Source organism: Ranitomeya imitator, chromosome 7 (genome assembly GCF_032444005.1).
Source record: "Ranitomeya imitator isolate aRanImi1 chromosome 7, aRanImi1.pri, whole genome shotgun sequence".
In the NCBI taxonomy this organism is placed as follows: Eukaryota; Metazoa; Chordata; class Amphibia; order Anura; family Dendrobatidae; genus Ranitomeya; species Ranitomeya imitator.
In genome coordinates this window covers 223,595,153-223,616,531 of record NC_091288.1, presented here as the reverse complement: position 1 = coordinate 223,616,531, position 21,379 = coordinate 223,595,153, and the positions used below count along the sequence as shown (strand labels likewise).

General features: G+C 46.7%; 1 protein-coding gene across 2 annotated transcripts in view; it reads right to left on the bottom strand.

Moving 5' to 3' along the window:
- Window positions 1–9,860: 9,860 nt before the first annotated feature.
- LOC138645694 (golgin subfamily A member 6-like protein 2) overlaps window positions 9,861–21,379 on the bottom strand; it is a 46,001-nt gene continuing 34,482 nt past the window's right edge. Inside the window, exons 2-4 of one of the 2 annotated variants that reach the window (XM_069735166.1) lie at window positions 18,125–18,248; window positions 13,001–13,074; window positions 9,861–11,092 (exon numbers count right to left, since the gene is read on the bottom strand). In XM_069735166.1, coding sequence (XP_069591267.1) covers window positions 10,557–11,092; window positions 13,001–13,074; window positions 18,125–18,248 — 734 coding nt within the window. In that variant the 3' untranslated portion in view covers window positions 9,861–10,556. The remainder of the gene's footprint in view (window positions 11,093–13,000; window positions 13,075–18,124; window positions 18,249–21,379) is intronic. The other variant, XM_069735164.1, reaches the window with a different exon arrangement.

The following is a 21,379-nucleotide window of genomic DNA, read 5'->3' as shown; positions in this document are numbered from 1 at the left end:
CTTCCTGTCAAAAATGAAAAAGTTGTGAGTGAGTGTGAACTTGAGAAGGTGGTTATGATTCTCACATACGACTGATCTAGACCTAAGGAAATGTCTAACCACTTGAAGACCATGCTCATGTGGGATGTTACTATAAAGGGCTTCGACGTCTATAGAGGCCAAGAAACAACCCTCAACGACATGGATGCCCTCAAGTTTAGGAGGCCAGAGGTGTCTCTGATGTAAAAGAGGACAGCGAGCACAAAGGGGGGAAGAATCCTGTCAACATATACACCTCAATTCTGGATAAGGGAATCAGTTCCTGATATAATGGGGTGTCATTTTAAACGATTTAACCCCTTGTGCACTTTTGTCAGGGTATAAAATGTTGCCAACAACGGATGCATTGGAAACAAGAATCTGTACTCGTTCTTAGATATCCATGCACCCTCTCTTGGCCCATCTAAAGGACTCTTAAATAGATCTTTATACCCTTCTGTGGGGTCAGATTTTAGAATCTCATATGTGTCCCTATCTCGTAAAATAGCATAGCACATGTTCAGATAATTTTCCTCCTCCATAATGACAAGATTCCCGCCCTTGTCAGAGGACTTGCTGATCAGTCTGTCGTTCTTAGACATGTCATGTAGGGCCCGTTCCTCCCCTTGCGACGGATCGCAATCTGAGATAAATGGCATAGATGGATTTTTTTTGAAGGTCCCTTTCCATTAGCCTCAGGAAAGTATCCACACTGTTGGGTCCCCTCACGGTGGTCTTTTGGTACATTTATTACTGAGGTCAGTGAATGGCCCAGTGGTCCCATCCCTCTCATTTTCTTCCAGTAGTCCGACAAAGGCTCCCTCATGGGTTGGTTTGACTGTCCACCTCTGAACAATCCCTTATGTGCAAATCTTCCTCCACCTCTCCGTCCCTGTCAATGTCGTTTCCCCCTAGGTGAAAAGCCTGTATTGGAGCGTTCTGTGTGAGAAGTCTCAATATCTGGAGAAGAGGTGTCAGGTAGATTTGACTTCTGAAAATTGTAGGCCTGATTGTCCCCAAAGGCCTTTAAATCCCTCTGGGACGGAATGTGATTCCTTTCTTTAATAAGGGACTGATCCTTCTCCAACAGATTCTGTAACAGACCTTCCCGTCTACGGAAGTCTGGGTCGGCCTTATGTTTGAGAATGTTCTCAATTCATTTATTGAGTTGATTTGTTGATTTTTCAAATAATGTTTCCTCTTCCTTTAATAATAATTTCATAAATTATTATTTAATAATTCTGTTTCGTGTCATAACAATCACACATGAGCCCCGGGAACGCGAGTGCCGACACCTCTAGAACGGTGCCACCACTTGGGGTGAGTATAGGCTTTTCTATTTTATCGGGCCAAACATTTACATCGAAAAGGGAATGTCCTGGTAGTGGACAGCTGCTTTCATTTTCCCATCCAGACCCCTTCCAGTAACATATGTCCGTCCCCATCCTGAGCCCCTACCATAATGTCCCACATCTTGGACTCCTTTGTGGTCTAATGTATCCCATCCTGGGCTCCTTATAGTAATAATGTTACCCCATCCTGGTACCCTAATATGATATGATATAATGTACCTCATACCCGGCCCCTTCCTGGTATAATGTCCCCATACTAGGCCCAACTTGGTATATTTTCCCCATCCCTGGCCCCTTCCTAGTATAATGTTCCCCATCCTGGGCCCCATCCTGATATAATGTCCCCATACTAGGCCTAAACTAGGTATATTGTCCCCCAACCTAGGCCCCTTTCTGGTATAATATTCGCCATCCTGATATAATGTCCCCATACAAGGCCCCAGCTTGGTATATTGTCCCCTACCCTAGGCCCCTTTCTGGTATAATATTCCCCATCCTGGGCCCCATCCTGATATAATGTCCCCATACTAGGCCTCAGCTTGGTGTATTGTCCACATCCCTGGCCCCTTCCTGGTATAATATTCCCCGTCCTGGGCCCCATCCTGATATAATGTCCCCATACTAGGCCTGAACTTGATATATTGTCCCCCATCCTAGGCCACTTTCTGGTATAATATTCCCCATCCTGGGCCCCATCCTGATATAGTGTCCCCATACTAGGACTCAGCTTGGTATATTGTCCCCCATCCTGGGCCCCTTCCTGACATAACATTCCCCATCCTGGGCCCCATCCTGATATAGTGTCCACATACTAGGCCTCAGCTTGGTATATTGTCCCCTATCCTAGGCCCCTTCCTTGTATAATATTCCCCATCCTGAAATAATGTCCCCATACTAGGCCTCAGCTTGGTATATTGTCCTTTATCATAAGCCCCTTCCTGGTATAATATTCCCCATCCTGATATAATGTCCCCATACTAGGCCTCAGCTTGGTATGTTGTCCCCCATCCTGGGCCCCTTCCTGATATAATGTCCCCATACTAGGCCTCAGCTTGGTATATTGTCCTTTATCCTAAGCCCCTTCCTGGTATAATATTCCCCATCCTGATATAATGTCCCCATACTAGGCCTCAGCTTGGTATGTTGTCCCCCATCCTGGGCGCCTTCCTGATATAATGTCCCCATACTAGGCCTCAGCTTGGTATATTGTCCTTTATCCTAAGCCCCTTCCTGGTATAATATTGCCCATCCTGATATAATGTCCCCATACTAGGCCTCAGCTTGGTATATTGTCCCCATCCCTGGCTCCTTCCTGATATGATGTTCCCTGTTCTTCTCCAGCACCTTTATAATACCGGACCAATTCTTCTTACCTTCCCCCACCTCCGCGATGCGCAGCATCCTATCCTGTGATGAGCGTGGAGGCCTGCAGCTGACTTTGGCGTGCTGCTCTATGTCATCATCACTACATGACATCACTGCTATGCGCTTCCTGTGATTGGCAGATTGATATCAGCTGCCGGCCCCTGATTTACCACCGTCGCGCAGTATGGCGGGTGTCTGGTAGAGATGAGTGAACATCATCGGCTCCCTCCTTATCCGAATAGCGATAGCGCTTATGGAGGAAACGCGAATACCTGGAGCGTTCCCGACAATCAGGTGTCCGATGCCGCAGCTGCGGCTGTGTGACAACACACAGGATCTCCATGCATGTGCTGTGACTGTCACATGTGGCGAGTCTGGCGACACATGCAGCCGCGGAGTGGAACATCTGATGATCGGGAGCGCTCCAGGTATCCGTGTTCCCTCGGCAAGCGCTATAGCTCGCCGCATAAGGAGGGAGCTGACGATGTTCGCTCATCTCTAGTCTCTGGTCCTCAGTACATTTCTGCTGAATTGGTGGCTGATATCGGCAGGTTGCGATTCATCATTTACATCTTTTTTGTCTTTTTGTCTTGTAGCATTCATTGCCATTTTCTTTGGAAAATTTTAAAAAACTGCCAAACGTGGATTATTCCTCTTTTTTTGTGTTTCACCTTTTTACACCTTTTTAGAGCAAAAAGTTGCACGATGCTTTAGAACATTACACATTAGTTTCCATTGAATTGAGAACTAAATATTGCAACATTTCTAAAAATCACACATGATGAATTTGTCTAAAACATCTGAATAACCAAGCAAAACAACAACAACAACCGAACAAAACAAGAAAACCAACGAACGAACAAAACAACAAAAACAACAACGACAACCGAACATAACAACAAAAACAACAATGCCAACCAAACAAAACAACAGAAACAACAACGACAACCAAACATAACAATAAAAACCAACAACGACAACCGAACAAAACAAGAAAACCAACAAATGAACAAAACAACAAAACACAACAACTGAATAAAACAACAAAAACAACCAAATAAAACAACAAAAACAACTGAATAAAACAACAAAAACAACCAAATAAAACAACAACGACAACCGAACATAACAATAAAAACCAACAACAACAACCGAACAAAACAAGAAAACCAACAAACGAACAAAACAACAAAACAACAACTGAATAAAACAACAAAAATAACCAAATAAAACAACAAAAACAACTGAATAAAACAACAAAAACAACCAAATAAAACAACAACGACAACCGAACATAACAATAAAAACCAACAACAACAACCGAACAAAACAAGAAAACCAACAAACGAAGAAAAAAAAACAAACGAACAAAACAACAACAGCAACTGAACAAAGCAACAAAAACAACCAAATAAAACAACAAAAACAACCGAATAAAACAACAAAAACAACAACCGAATAAAACAAGAAAAACAACCAAATAAAACAACAAAAACAACCGAATAAAACAACAAAAACAACCAAATAAAACAACAACGACAACCGAACATAACAATAAAAACCAACAACAACAACCGAACAAAACAAGAAAACCAACAAACGAACAAAACAAAACAACAAACGAACAAAACAACAACAGCAACTGAACAAAGCAACAAAAACAACCAAATAAAACAGCAAAAACAACCGAATAAAACAACAAAAACAACAACAACTGAATAAAACAACAACTGAATAAAACAACAACAACAACAAACAAGTAACTTACAGATATGTGCAGATTAAATAATTGATAAAGTACAAATATAAAAGTTATTGTGCTGGACATGTAGCTTTATAGTGCTGATTTATTTGAGTCATACGAAATCCAAAGGTGAATTTGCTGAGTTTATGGCCAATAAAGCTGGAGCGCCGGCAACTTTACAGCCCCATTATTTACAAGGCGCGATTCCTTCATACACAGGGAGAGAGCGTCAAATCTCGGCTGCCGCCACCACACAAGACTGACGTGTCCGGCATTGCCCGACTACTGAACAACAGAGATCAGCAAATGGACTTGACAAATATTAGGCATTATGAACCAGAACAATATGTGACTCACCTAAAATCGTTGCCACCATTTTACATTTTCCAAAAGATTGTCACATCGGCCACATAGGTTGAGCTTCCCAATAATCACATCACATCTAATTCACAGCCTGTATGAAAGCCGAGGCACGGAATGCAGCAGCCAATGTGCAAGGAAGCTGGATCGAGAGAGAACGTCACAGAGATATAGAGAGAAAAAGCCAAGAAACACTGAAGGACACTGTACAGGCAGCGAGTGAAAGAGAAGAAAATGAGTCAAGAAATCTAGCTGATGTCACTATGACATTAATAAGACTGTTTGCATTTAAGACATGAAACGTTGCTGAACACAATCCTGGAGGCCTCAGAGAGACTGACACAAATGTTCGGGCAATTACCGGCTTTGTGGGACCTTTGACTCTTTACAAATTGATTCACTGCAAACTCAATTTTTTGGGAGAATTCAGCAAAGTTGGCAAACGGGAATATTTCCAAAACTTAGGTCACAGATTAATGCAGGAAGAGTTGAGATCTCGGCAGTTATCGGAGTAGTCAGGGCAGGTAAGGTCAGGGCCTAAGGGATATGAAGGGAAACGATAGATAGAGCTGATCGAAATGGATCTCATGTTTCTGGGAAAATATGTTTTAAACTGTTGGCCAAGGACCATGGCCCGAGACGAGACGAGTCCAGGGCCACCGCTCTTCCAAGAACTTCAGAGAATGATATACTTGGCTGCAATTCACACTGCGATTGGTTCATGTGACAGTTTCCCTTTAAGGGTTATGTTTACTTTAAGGAAATAGTAAGAGGAGCGCAGTTTACATCCCGTGTGGTAGAGCAGTTAGATACTTTATGAGTAAAACGTGAGAAATGCGTTGGCGGATGGACTGCGCTCCCATTTATTTATTTGCACAAGGATTTAAAAGAATATAAATGAATCTTGGTCCTGATCCATAGACTGGTGTACTGTATTCTGTAAGGGATCCTAGAATCAGACATGCGTGATGTGTGCGCCATAAGGTATCCTGGGGTCAGAGACGGGTCACGTGCGCCATAAGGGACCCTGGTGTAAGGCACGTGTCATGTACGCCGTAAGGGATCCTGGAGTCAGACTTGTATCATGTACACGGTAAAGGATTCTGGAGTCAAAGATGGGTCACGTGTGCCATAAGGGATCCTGGAGTCAGACTTGTGTCATGTATATGGTAAGGGATCCTGGAGTTAGACTGGTGTCATGTATGTGGTAATGGATCCTGGAGTCGAAGACGGGTCACGTGTGCCATAAGGGACCCTGGTGTAAGACACGTGTCATGTACATGGTAAGGGATCCTGGAGTCAGACGTGCGTCATGTATACGGTAAGGGATCCTGGAGTCAGACTGGTGTCATGTACACGGTAAAGGATCCTGGAGTCAAAGACGGGTCACGTGTGCCATAAGGGATCCTGGAATCAGACTTGTGTCATGTACACGGTAAAGGATCCTGGAGTCAAAGATGGGTCACGTGTGCCATAAGGGATCCTGGAGTCAGACTTGTGTCATGTATACGGTAAGGGATCCTGGACTCAGACTTGTGTCATGTACTTCGTAAGGGATCCTGGAGTCAGACTGGTGTCATGTATGTGGTAATGGATCCTGGAGTCGAAGACGGGTCACGTGTGCCATAAGGGACCCTGGTGTAAGACTTGTGTCATGTACATGGTAAGGGATCCTGGAGTCAGACGTGGGTCATGTATACGGTAAAGGATCCTGGAGTCAAAGATGGGTCACGTGTGCCATAAGGGATCCTGGAGTCAGACTTGTGTCATGTACACGGTAAGGTATCCTGGAGTCAGACTTGTGTCATGTACGTGGTAATGGATCCTGGAGTCAGACTTGTGTCATGTATACGGTAATGGATCCTGGAGTCAGACTTGTGTCATGTATACGGTAAGGGATCCTGGAGTCAGACTTGTGTCATGTACGTGGTAAGAAATCCTGGAGTCAGACTGGTGTCATGTACGTGGTAAGGGATCCTGGAGTCAGACTTGTGTCATGTACGTGGTAAGGGATCCTGGAGTCAGACTGGTGTCATGTAGGTGGTAAGAAATCCTGGAGTCAGACTTGTGTCATGTATACGGTAAGGGATCCTGGAGTCAGACTTGTGTCATGTACGTGGTAAGGGATCCTGGAGTCAGACTGGTGTCATGTACGTGGTAGGGGATCCTGGAGTCAGACTGGTGTCATGTACGTGGTAAGGGATCCTGGAGTCAGACTGGTGTCATGTACATGGTAAGGGATCCTGGAGTCAGACGTGTGTCATGGACGTGGTAAGAGATCCTGGAGTCAGTCTTGTGTCATGTACGTGGTAAGGGATCCTGGAGTCAGACTTGTGTCATGGACGTGGTAAGAGATCCTGGAGTCAGTCTTGTGTCATGTACGTGGTAAGGGATCCTGGAGTCAGACTTGTGTCATGGACGTGGTAAGGGATCCTGGAGTCAGACTTGTGTCATGTACGTGGTAAGGGATCCTGGAGTCAGACTGGTGTCATGTACGTGGTAAGGGATCCTGGAGTCAGACTGGTGTCATGTACGTGGTAAGGGATCCTGGAGTCAGACTGGTGTCATGTACGTGGTAAGGGATCCTGGAGTCAGACTGGTGTCATGTACGTGGTAAGGGATCCTGGAGTCAGACTTGTGTCATGTACGTGGTAAGGGATCCTGGAGTCAGACTGGTGTCATGTATACGGTAAGGGATCCTGGAGTCAGACGTTTGTCATGTATGTGGTAATGGATCCTGGAGTCAGACTTGTGTCATGTACGTGGTAAGGGATCCTGGAGTCAGACTTGTGTCATGTATGTGGTAAGAGATCCTGGAGTCAGACTGGTGTCATGTACGTGGTAAGGGATCCTGGAGTCAGACTTGTGTCATGTATACAGAAAGGGATCCTGGAGTCAGACGTTTGTCATGTACGTGGTAATGGATCCTGGAGTCAGACTTGTGTCATGTACGTGGTAATGGGTCCTGGAGTCAGACTTGTGTCATGTATGTGGTAAGAGATCCTGGAGTCAGACTTGTGTCATGTACGTGGTAAGGGATCCTGGAGTCAGACTTGTGTCATGTACGTGGTAAGGGATCCTGGAGTCAGACTGGTGTCATGTACGTGGTAAGAAATCCTGGAGTCAGACTTGTGTCATGTACGTGGTAAGAGATCCTGGAGTCAGACTTGTGTCATGTACGTGGTAAGGGATCCTGGAGTCAGACTTGTGTCATGTACGTGGTAAGGGATCCTGGAGTCAGACTTGTGTCATGTATGTGGTAAGAGATCCTGGAGTCAGACTGGTGTCATGTACGTGGTAAGGGATCCTGGAGTCAGTCTTGTGTCATGTACGTGGTAAGAAATCCTGGAGTCAGACTTGTGTCATGTACGTGGTAATGGATCCTGGAGTCAGACTGGTGTCATGTACGTGGTAAGAAATCCTGGAGTCAGACTTGTGTCATGTACGTGGTAAGAGATCCTGGAGTCAGTCTTGTGTCATGTACGTGGTAAGAAATCCTGGAGTCAGACTTGTGTCATGTACGTGGTAAGAGATCCTGGAGTCAGACTTGTGTCATGTACGTGGTAAAAGATCCTGGAGTCAGACTTGTGTCATGTATACGGTAATGGATCCTGGAGTCAGACTTGTGTGATGTACGTGGTAAGAAATCCTGGAGTCAGACTTGTGTCATGTATACGGTAAGAGATCCTGGAGTCAGACTTGTGTCATGTACGTGGTAAGGGATCCTGGAGTCAGACTTGTGTCATGTACGTGGTAAGAAATCCTGGAGTCAGACTTGTGTCATGTATACGGTAAGGGATCCTGGAGTCAGACTTGTGTCATGTATACGGTAAGGGATCCTGGAGTCAGACGTTTGTCATGTACGTGGTAAGGGATCCTGGAGTCAGACGTGTGTCATGTACGTGGTAATGGATCCTGGAGTCAGACTTGTGTCATGTACGTGGTAAGGGATCCTGGAGTCAGACTTGTGTCATGTATACGGTAATGGATCCTGGAGTCAGACTTGTGTCATGTATACGGTAAGGGATCCTGGAGTCAGACTTGTGTCATGTACGTGGTAAGGGATCCTGGAGTCAGACTTGTGTCATGTACGTGGTAAGGGATCCTGGAGTCAGACTTGTGTCATGTACGTGGTAAGGGATCCTGGAGTCAGACTTGTGTCATGTATACGGTAATGGATCCTGGAGTCAGACTTGTGTCATGTATACGGTAAGGGATCCTGGAGTCAGACTTGTGTCATGTACGTGGTAAGGGATCCTGGAGTCAGACTTGTGTCATGTACGTGGTAAGGGATCCTGGAGTCAGACTGGTGTCATGTACGTGGTAAGGGATCCTGGAGTCAGACTGGTGTCATGTACGTGGTAAGGGATCCTGGAGTCAGACTGGTGTCATGTACGTGGTAAGGGATCCTGGAGTCAGACTTGTGTCATGTACGTGGTAAGGGATCCTGGAGTCAGACTTGTGTCATGTACGTGGTAAGGGATCCTGGAGTCAGACTTGTGTCATGTACGTGGTAAGGGATCCTGGAGTCAGACTGGTGTCATGTACGTGGTAAGAGATCCTGGAGTCAGACTTGTGTCATGTATGTGGTAATGGATCCTGGAGTCAGACTTGTGTCATGTACGTGGTAAGGGATCCTGGAGTCAGACTGGTGTCATGTACGTGGTAAGAGATCCTGGAGTCAGTCTTGTGTCATGTACGTGGTAAGGGATCCTGGAGTCAGACTTGTGTCATGTACGTGGTAAGGGATCCTGGAGTCAGACTGGTGTCATGTACGTGGTAAGAGATCCTGGAGTCAGACTTGTGTCATGTACGTGGTAAGGGATCCTGGAGTCAGACTTGTGTCATGTACGTGGTAAGGGATCCTGGAGTCAGACTGGTGTCATGTACGTGGTAAGAGATCCTGGAGTCAGTCTTGTGTCATGTACGTGGTAAGGGATCCTGGAGTCAGACTTGTGTCATGTACGTGGTAAGGGATCCTGGAGTCAGACTGGTGTCATGTACGTGGTAAGAGATCCTGGAGTCAGACTTGTGTCATGGACGTGGTAAGAGATCCTGGAGTCAGTCTTGTGTCATGTACGTGGTAAGGGATCCTGGAGTCAGACTTGTGTCATGGACGTGGTAAGAGATCCTGGAGTCAGTCTTGTGTCATGTACGTGGTAAGGGATCCTGGAGTCAGACTTGTGTCATGTACGTGGTAAGGGATCCTGGAGTCAGACTTGTGTCATGTATACGGTAAGGGATCCTGGAGTCAGACTTGTGTCATGGACGTGGTAAGAGATCCTGGAGTCAGACTGGTGTCATGTACGTGGTAAGGGATCCTGGAGTCAGACTTGTGTCATGTATGCCATAAGGGATCTCGGATTTGTGGTGATTGAATCGGCCCATGGGGAGATCGCGGCTTTCTTTTTAAATAAAAAATCATAACATTTCACTGTGAAACAAGATACCACAAGGAGTAAATGCGGTGTAACCTGTGGACACCGTGTGTCATCACTGCATGAATGGCAACCACTGCTGTGCTTGGCCCTGTTTACACCAATGTCTTATGCAGTGTCTTTTAGTTTATGTTTTTCTTCATTCACACACAAAAAAAAGTCAATGTCTCTGAGCTCAAAGAAAAGGTCAAAGAGTTCTGCTGGGATCAATCAAAAATAAAAAAATGAAAGGAAGAGATGGAGTCTGGTGTCTGTGGTCAGAGCTTGATGAGAAGGTCACTAGTGGAATAGGCGACCATACCACTTCTTTTTCTTGTCTTTGCTCGCCCTCTGAGCCCTGATTTCCGCCTCTCGTCTGGCCTGGTCTACCAGATTCATCCGCTCCATCTCCTCCTGTTTCCTCCGCACTTCTTCCTCCATCTCCATCTCTTCCCTCTTCCTCAGCTTCTCCATTGTCTCCTCTTCTTTCCTTAGTTGGGTCACTTTGATGGCCTTCTCCTGCACCTTGTGTCTCTCCACCTTGTCCTCCTGCAGCTTCTTCTCTCGCTCATGCACATAATTTAGTACAAATTGCTTCCGCTCCTTCATTTCTCTCTCTGGATCCCGGGAATGGTCAATTTGGAATATCGCCTCCTCAATGACCTCCGATAAGAACTTCAGGACTTCTTCGTGCCTTCCCCTTGTCTTATCACAGTCTTCAAGGGTATAGTTTTCGAATGCAAATATCTTCTCGGCCCCCATGTCCCTGAATGCTGCGATGGTGTCAGTCAGGCTCCCGCTCGTCTTGTAGGTAAGAACGACAATTGGGTAAATCCCTGTGAAGGAAGCAGAGAGGAAAAACTCTGAAATCGGCATTGAGAATACGGTCATGGCTCTACCAGCTCCACCATCTTCTCGAAACATTTCTACTGGTTACTGAGTATTTGTAAGACAAGGATGCAACGGTCCAGATATGAGATGCTTGTTCCAAGTTGCATCAAGTAGGAAATACAAATTTAGAGTACATGTGACTATAAGGAATTTTGTAATATATCTTACCATCAGCTTACAAGTCACCTCTCCCCCCATCCTGCCCCATCCACGGAAAAAAACAGCTCAACCCCGTCTTGCTAAAGATGAGAAGGACTGTTCTTATTATACTGCATGAAGATGGATGAGGAGCAGAGGGAGAAAACAAGCAGAGACAGACACAGAAAGAACATGCTGAGCTTTCTAACAAGTATTTTTCCACTCTAGGTATGGATGCACATCTGCACCGCTCAGTACTACAGCATAATACTTTTCTATGTTTCTTCTGCTTCTGTCTGTGGGATAGGTAAGGAATAAAGAGCAGGAATTGATCATGTCTGTGCGCTACATATCGGAGACATGATAGCGGCTAGTCTCCACCCAACTCAGAGGCAATTGTATGTTAAAGGGATGCGGTCATGTCGTCTCTTGAGCGGCTAAGAGCCGTTCAGTTTCCTTACCTCATAGTTTCTAGTAGGATGGGTCCTCCTCCTTCAGTTGCAGATATAGTGAAGAGTACAACTACAGTATTAGTAGAACTATAAATCATATTGATAACGAGGCACACAGCTTCCAAGCAGAGGCCGTCTGAGAATGGACTGGTCTGTACATTTAATCACTTGGCATCTTAGGAAGCCCAAAGCGGTTAAAAGAAGTAACTTCTAACTCTTCATACGGCTTCTTCTGGGAAGCTGCCCACGCTCTGCGCCAAGAGTATAAGGTGAAAGACACCGACAGTGGAGCCGCTGCAAGAAAAACGCAATTGCCTCCTCAGGAAACCACCTGCCAGAGTTTTCAGGAAGAGTTTTCACCTGGTCAACCTCTGAGGCTGTGCTGGTGCCTATAAAACACTGTGTGCACATGTGCCAAGGCTGCAAAAAACACGTTAGCAGAAAGACCACCGACTTCTTCCAGAAGTGGCTTCATCTAGGAAAACCTCGGCTGGTCCGCTGGCATCTTAAAGATGACATGTGGACATATCCTTAAAGTGCTTCAAAAACTCTTCTAAAACCTCCACTCAAATGAAAAACTCCTCCAAAAACTCCGCAAGGAAGAAGCGTTTCCTGACATGGTGTGCATTGGAAAAGTCATCACTCAAAATAAAAGCTCTCTGCACACAGCCTAAGGATATGTTCACACTACGTCTGTTTCCAGGGTTCAAAACCGTCCATTATTCATGCAGAAGACGCTTCAGGGATCGTTCCTTCCCTTTGTGATCCTGAGTGTTTTTTAATCGTATTTTCAGTTGTTTTTGAAGCTGTTGTCAGTGTTCTTTTCCGCCTGCAAATTTTCGAGCATTTTGCCATCTTTTCATTTGTATTTCTGGATATTTTAGTAAATCTAGTAAGCAATGAAGAAACCGCAGAAAAAATGCTCAAAAAGACCGTGGGGAGTTTCCGCCATTTTTTAGCCCTTCCATCGACTTCTATTGTGTAGTGTGTCGTCTTATTGGAAATGGTCTGGTGTCTTCTCTTAGACGCTCGGCGGTTCTGAAAGCCTGAATCATGTAACAGACGCTCCACGGCCCGGAACACGGGCACAGAACAATGGGTTTTCATAGAAGTTAATTAATGGTCTATCGAGCGCTTATTAAACACTATTCTCTCTTTTCTCAGAGTGAATCTGCTCAAAAAACACTGGAAAAAGTCAGGTGTGAATATCCCTCGAGCCTTTGGCCGCTGTCACATGAACGTAGTAGCTGACTGGATTCTTACCAGTGAGTTTGGCCGCAGTATGTAGCAGATGTTTGATCTCGTCGGCCTCGGTGGGGTGGACGCCGGTCTTCACACTATGAATCAAGAAATCCGCCTGATCAATATCCGGGTGATAACCGGCGTCTGTAGATTGTTAGAGGGAACCTGTCACCAGGCTGATATGGGATATGGCCGGCACCTTTCAGTGCCAAAATACTATACAGGATTCTGTATATCTGCCCCCGATCCGGCCTGTAAGAGAAGAAAAATAACTTTCATTATACTCCCCTGCGGCGCGGTCTGGTCCGAGGGGTGCCGCTCTTTTTGGTCCAGCGCCTCCCATCTTCCTGTGATGCGTCCTCCTTCTTGCTTCCTGTGAATGACGCGTCCTACATCATCCACTCAGTCTCCCCGGCATCGCGCTCCTCTGCAGGCGGACTACTATGCCCTGTTGAGGGTAGAGCAAAGTACTGCAGTGCGCAGGTTCCGGGAAAGGTCAGAGATCCCCAACGCATGTGGTTTGTGGTACTGTACTCTGCCTTCGTCAGGGCAAAGAAGGACGCCTGCGCAGGAGCGCAATGCCGGGGAGACGGTGTGGAAGACGTAGGGATGCATCATCCACACTAAGCAAGAAGGAGGGCGGCAATTGTAAGATGATGACCAAAACCAGCAACCCCTCTGTGACCGGACCACCTCCCAGGGGAGTATAATAAAAGGGGCTTTTCTTCTCTTACAGGTCGGGTTATTTTTTAGTCCCCTTAGTGCATTTGAGGTCGTTTCATCACTTACACAAATCATGGCCACATATGTCACTGAGCATCATAGGAGAGCTAATAATGGCAGCTGCGGGTCCTCCTCATTGTGAGCCAGTGATCCCCCATAATCAGGTTACAGGGCCAATGGGAGCACGAGTAACCTATTCATATAATCACCACTGTTGGAGATTCACAGCAGCATCTAAATGGTTAACAGCAGCGATCAGCACTCAGCTCTGGCAGCTGTATAATGAAGCCACCGTCTTCCCTGTAAGGAGGGAGTTCAGCTCCTGAGCCCTCTCTACATGGTGATCTGCTCTGTGGACTTACTGGGGATGACTTCTTGGGGGCCATATTTTGCCACCGCCTGAACTTAAATGCTTCAAACTTTTTGATCATGGCCGACTGACCATTTTACCACATACTGGAAAACGGAAAAAAATCTAACTGCCGTGAAAGGATGAAATGAAAAACAAATCCACAATTCTGCCTTTTTTGGGGAAAGTTTGTTTACGTCGTCCAGTGTGTGGCCAAAATGACCTGGTAAAATGATTAATCTGGGTCAATATGATTGAGGCGATAGCAAATTTGTACAGTTAATTTTGTTTTGCTTTACTATTATTTAAGGGCTAAAAAAATAAATAATAATAATAATAATAATCTTTATTTTTATATAGCGCTAACATATTCCGCAGCGCTTTACATCACATTATCATCACTGTCCCCGATTGGGCTCACAATCTAGAATTCCTATCAGTATGTCTTTGGAATCATTAAAGAGGTTTCCACTCCTAGGACAGCCCCTTATGAAACTAAATATTATGCCCTGATAACATAATAAAGCTTATACTCCCCTCCGGTGCCGGCGTCGTTCCTGCGGTGTCAGCACTCGCGGTCCTGGGGCTTCGATGCGATGTTGTGACATGTGACTCCAGCGTCCAATCAGCTGTGGCGTCACTGTCTCCGCCTTCAGACAAATCGATCATGAAGAGGAAGTCAGCTGATCTCTGACTTCCTCTTCCTGTTCAGTTTGTCTGAAGGCGGAGACAGTGACGCTGACGCTGATTGGACGCTGGAGTCACATGTCACAACATCGCATCGAAGCCCCAGGGCCGTGAGTGCCGACACCACAGGAACGACGCCGGCACCGGAGGGGAGTGTAAGCTTTATTATTTTATGGGGGCTGAACATTTTGCTTAAGAAGCCGTTGTCCTACGAGTGTAAAACTACTTTAATTTGCAAAAATAAATTGTCATTTGTGTCACCATCTTCTGAGGCCCGCAACATTTATATTTTTCTGTCCATGACCTTTGTGGCGGTTTTGTTCAGCTGATGTTGTTACTGGGACCGTTTTCGGGTTCATGTAACATTATTTATGATCACTTTTTATTGCAATTTATATAGAAAATTCTGCTATAAAAAAAATTTAATTTTTCCTTTTTTTCCTGTTTTCTTTATGGAAAAAGCGGTGCAGGATAGAAGCAATTAAATGTTTAATCAAATATATCAATATTATTAGGTGACATTAAAAAACAGAAGAAACGCCAAACAAACGTATGGGAGACTGTCGGCTGAGCCTCAGAAAATGGCTGCAGCAAGGTCCTGAGAATGTCCCGTGGACCCTCAGCACTTTCCTGTGGACCCAATTTGATTTCTTCTTTGTGTTTTACGCTCAGACTTGCCCCTTTGGATCTGTTTCATGCTTTGGGTCATCGCCCTTCGCTTTGTCTTATAACTGTATATTTCTGTAGGTCGGACGCTGATGGGTGCAGCAATATCGAACATTCTTATTGATACATTTCTTTATTTTTGGATAGTGGAGGACTATTGTTTTTATTGCTATAATGACATTTTACGTTTTCGCCTCCCATCGCCGCTCCCGTAGAGGACTTGTCATACAGCGAGCCTTCAGTAAGGAGTGGGCTTCACAGCAAACACAAGATGGCATCAACGGGCCCCGGCTGCTATGGCAAACAATTGGCGCCTCGTGACAACATCAGGCAATGTGTTGGGGGCTTTCTGATAGGTCCCCCCTCCAGGCTCACGCCAATTACATGATGGGAGCGAGCGCTGACCCCAGCAGGCAGAGGCGGATGCTTTATAATACAGCCTGCACTCCGCGGAGCGAGCTCCTGATATAATAGTGTGTGATGGTTCGGGAAGGGGTTAAATGGTTATATCAGACCTACTGATGACTTATCATTAGGATAGGTGATCCAAAACGAGGTAATTGGGGAAAGTGGTCAGTTATACAACACCTCCATAGATACACTGTCATCAGCTGTGCTCTGTGTAGTGGCCAATCTCGGGACTGCAGCTTAGTTCCTATTGAAGTGGATGTTATTTGGGCAGTAAAATCATTCACTACACGGTGTATGGAGCTGTGAGGAGCTGCAGTACTGAGAACGGCCACTACATGGTGTACAGAGCTGTGAGGAGCTGCAGTACTGAGAACGGCCACTACACGGTGTACAGAGCTGCAGTACTGAGAACGGCCACTACACGGTGTATGGAGCTGTGAGGAGCTGCAGTACTGAGAACGGCCACTACACGGTGTACAGAGCTGCAGTACTGAGAACGGCCACTACACGGTGTACAGAGCTGTGAGGAGCTGCAGTACTGAGAACGGCCACTACACTGTGTATGGAGCTGTGAGGAGCTGCAGTGCTGAGAACGGCCACTACATGGTGTACAGAGCTGTGAGGAGCTGCAGTACTGAGAACGGCCACTACACGGTGTATGGAGCTGTGAGGAGCTGCAGTACTGAGAACGGCCACTACATGGTGTACAGAGCTGTGAGGAGCTGCAGTACTGAGAACGGCCACTACATGGTGTACGGAGCTGTGAGGAGCTGCAGTACTGAGAACGGCCACTACACGGTGTATGGAGCTGTGAGGAGCTGCAGTACTGAGAACGGCCACTACATGGTGTACAGAGCTATGAGGAGCTGCAGTACTGAGAACGGCCACTACATGGTGTACAGAGCTGTGAGGAGCTGCAGTACTGAGAACGGCCACTACATGGTGTACAGAGCTGTGAGGAGCTGCAGTACTGAGAACGGCCACTACACGGTGTACAGAGCTGTGAGGAGCTGCGGTACTGAGAAGGCCACTACACGGTGTACAGAGCTGTGAGGAGCTGCAGTACTGAGAACGGCCACTACACGGTGTATGGAGCTGTGAGGAGCTGCAGTACTGAGAACGGCCACTACATGGTGTACAGAGCTGTGAGGAGCTGCAGTACTGAGAACGGCCACTACATGGTGTACAGAGCAGTGAGGAGCTGCAGTACTGAGAACGGCCACTACACGGTGTACAGAGCTGTGAGGAGCTGCAGTACTGAGAACGGCCACTACATGGTGTACAGAGCTGTGAGGAGCTGCAGTACTGAGAACGGCCACTACACGGTGTACAGAGCTGTGAGGAGCTGCGGTACTGAGAACGGCCACTACACGGTGTACAGAGCTGTGAGGAGCTGCAGTACTGAGAACGGCCACTACACGGTGTATGGAGCTGTGAGGAGCTGCAGTACTGAGAACGGCCACTACATGGTGTACAGAGCTGTGAGGAGCTGCAGTACTGAGAACGGCCACTACATGGTGTACAGAGCTGTGAGGAGCTGCAGTACTGAGAACGGCCACTACATGGTGTATGGAGCTGTGAGGAGCTGCAGTACTGAGAACGGCCACTACACGGTGTATGGAGCTGTGAGGAGCTGCAGTACTGAGAACGGCCACTACATGGTGTACAGAGCAGTGAGGAGCTGCAGTACTGAGAACGGCCACTACACGGTGTACAGAGTTGCAGTACTGAGAACGGCCACTACACGGTGTACAGAGCTGTGAGGAGCTGCAGTACTGAGAACGGCCACTACATGGTGTACAGAGCTGTGAGGAGCTGCAGTACTGAGAACGGCCACTACACGGTGTACAGAGCTGTGAGGAGCTGCAGTACTGAGAACGGCCACTACACGGTGTATGGAGCTGTGAGGAGCTGCAGTACTGAGAACGGCCACTACATGGTGTACAGAGCTGTGAGGAGCTGCAGTACTGAGAACGGCCACTACACGGTGTATGGAGCTGTGAGGAGCTGCAGTACTGAGAACGGCCACTACACGGTGTATGGAGCTGTGAGGAGCTGCAGTACTGAGAACGGCCACTACACAGAGTGAGGCACTGTGCTGACCCAGGACTGTTCACTTTGCTGCCAGAACTGATGAATATGGGCGTGAACGATGCTGAATCCCGACCCATCTTAAGAATAACTCACTGACATATAAGTGCGGACAACCCCTGTAATATTGAAGCCTATCAGTGACTCAGGTAGGTCCGCTCCCCATGCCCCGATCCAGTGACATGAAATGTAAAGTGCTGATATCATTTGTAACTCGCCTGTAAATGAACACCGGGACGATGAAATCCGAGGTCTCTATTATTTTTTCCGCTCGGACGATTCTCTCTACGAGTCCAAATCCTTTACTCCACTCAACTGCGCTGCCGAGAGGAAGCAAATGACCTGAAAACCAAAAAGCCAGAGATAATAATGAGCATGCCAAGAGCAGCGGAGGGCCGATACCCCAAACCCTGTGCCCCCTGTGTAGGGATGCGGACTGATTTACCCTGTTCCTCCCCTGAAGACAACAAGCGCACTGTGTGTACAGCGTCATGCGGTTTTATATGTGACTAGCTGAAGAGTTCGGCGTTGCCCGGGCATAGTAACTAACTGTGGTTAGTTATAACAAATTATAATAATAATAATCTTTATTTTTATATAGCGCTAACATATTCCGCAGCGCTTTACAGTTTTGCACACATTATCAATTATTATCAATTATAATGATTATTCTCCATCCCATAGTCCCATGCCCATATACCCATCATACATATCCTCCATCCCATAGTCCCGTGCCCATATACCCATCACACATCCTCCATCCCAGAGTCCTGTGCCCATATACCCATCACACATCCTCCATCCCAGAGTCCTGTGCCCATATACCTGTGCCCATATACCATCATACATCCTCCATCCCATAGTCCCGTGCCCATATACCCATCATACATATCCTCCATCCCATAGTCCCGTGCCCATGTACCCATCATACACATCCTCCATCCCAGAGTCACGTGCCCATATACCCATCACACATCCTCCATCCCATAGTCCCATGCCCATATACCCATCATACATATCCTCCATCCCATAGTCCCGTGTGTTGTGAATTCTGTGGCAGAGCTCCCTCCTGTGGTCACAAGTGGTACTTCGGCTGATTCTCTCTGTGAGCTTCCGTTGGTGGAGGAAAGTGGTACTGCGGCTTCTGAGTTTCCTTCCTCAGGTGATGTGGTGAAGTCGTTAGGTGCTGCTCTATTTAACTCCACCTAGTGCTTTGATCCTGGCCTCCAGGCAATGTTCTAGTATTGGACTTGTTTCCTCCTGGATCATTCCTGTGGCCTGCTGCTCTGCATAGCTAAGTTCCGCTTTTGTTATTTTGTTTGCTGTTTTTTTCTGTCCAGCTTGCGTATTTGGTTTTTCTTGCTTGCTGGAAGCTCTGGGACGCAGAGGGTGTACCTCCGTGCCGTTAGTCGGTACGGAGGGTCTTTTTGCCCCCTTTGCGTGGTTGTTTGTAGGGTTTTGTGTTGACCGCAAAGTTACCTTTCCTATCCTCGCTCTGTTCAGAAAGTCGGGCCTCACTTTGCTAAATCTATTTCATCTCTACGTTTGTCTTTTCATCTTAACTCACAGTCATTATATGTGGGGGGCTGCCTTTTCCTTTGGGGTATTTCTCTGAGGCAAGGTAGGCTTATTTTCTATCTTCAGGCTAGCTAGTTTCTCAGGCTGTGCCGAGTTGCATAGGGAGCGTTAGGCGCAATCCATGGCTGCCTCTAGTGTGGTTGGAGAGGATTAGGGATTGCGGTCAGCAGAGTTCCCACGTCTCAGAGCTCGTTCTATGTTTTTGGGTTATTGTCAGGTCACTGTATGTACTCTGACTTCTATGTCCATTGTGGTACTGAATTACCTAATCATAACACCCGTGCCCATATACACATCACACATCCTCCATCCCAGAGTCCTGTGCCCATATACCCATCACACATCCTCCATCCCAGAGTCCTGTGCCCATATACCATCATACATCCTCCATCCCATAGTCCCGTGCCCATATACACATCATACATCCTCCATCCCATAGTCCCGTGCCCATATACCCATCATACATATCCTCCATCCCAGAGTCACGTGCCCATATACCCATCATACATAACCTCGATCTCATAGTCCTGTGCCCATATACCCATCATACAAAACCTCCATCCCATAGCCCCTGCCCATATCCCCATCATACATCCTCCATCCCATAGTCCCGTGCCCATACACCCATCATACATATCCTCCATCCCAGAGTCAAGTGCCCATATACCCATCATACATAACCTCGATCTCATAGTCCTGTGCCCATATACCCATCATACAAAACCTCCATCCCATAGCCCCTGCCCATATCCCATCACACATCCTCCATCCCATAGTCCCGCGCCCATATACCCATCATACATATCCTCTTTCCCAGAGTCATGTGCCCATATACCCATCACACATCCTCCATCCCATAGTCCCGTGCCCATATACTCATCATACACCCCCTCCATCCCATAGTCCCGTGCCAATATACCCATCATACATATCCTCCATCCCAGAGTCCCGTGCCAATATACCCATCATACATAACCTCAATCCCATAGTCCCGTGCCCATATACCCATCATACAAAACCTCCATCCCATAGCCCCTGCCCATATCCCCATCACACATCCTCCATCCCATAGTCCCGTGCCCACATACCCATCATACATATCCTCCATCCCAGAGTCACGTGCCCATATACCCATCACACATCCTCCATCACATAGTCCCGTGCCCATATACTCATCATACACCCCCTCCATCCCATAGCCCCGTGCCAATATACCCATCATACATATCCTCCATCCCAGAGTCCCGTGCCAATATACCCATCATACATAACCTCAATCCCATAGTCCCGTGCCCATATACCCATCATACAAAACCTCCATCCCATAGCCCCTGCCCATATCCCCATCACACATCCTCCATCCCATAGTCCCGTGCCCATATACCCATCATACATATCCTCCATCCCAGAGTCACGTGCCCATATACCCATCACACATCCTCCATCCCATAGTCCCGTGCCCACATACCCATCATACATATCCTCCATCCCAGAGTCACGTGCCCATATACCCATCACACATCCTCCATCACATAGTCCCGTGCCCATATACTCATCATACACCCCCTCCATCCCATAGTCCCGTGCCAATATACCCATTATGACATTATCTTCGCCATGGCAACCTTTATGATATCATTGTCGCCATGGCACCCATTATGACATCATCATCGATACATACACACATACACTCGTGTTTGTATATGTAGATAGTGACGTGCGTCTGATGTAATCTACTCTGACGATTTACAGGAAGTTGGGTCAAAAATTAAGGCATGAAATCAAAATAAGCAAGATCCAATGTGTCACAAATACTAATAAATGACATATACAGTGGGGCAAAAAAGTATTTAGTCAGTCAGCAATAGTGCAAGTTCCACCACTTAAAAAGATGA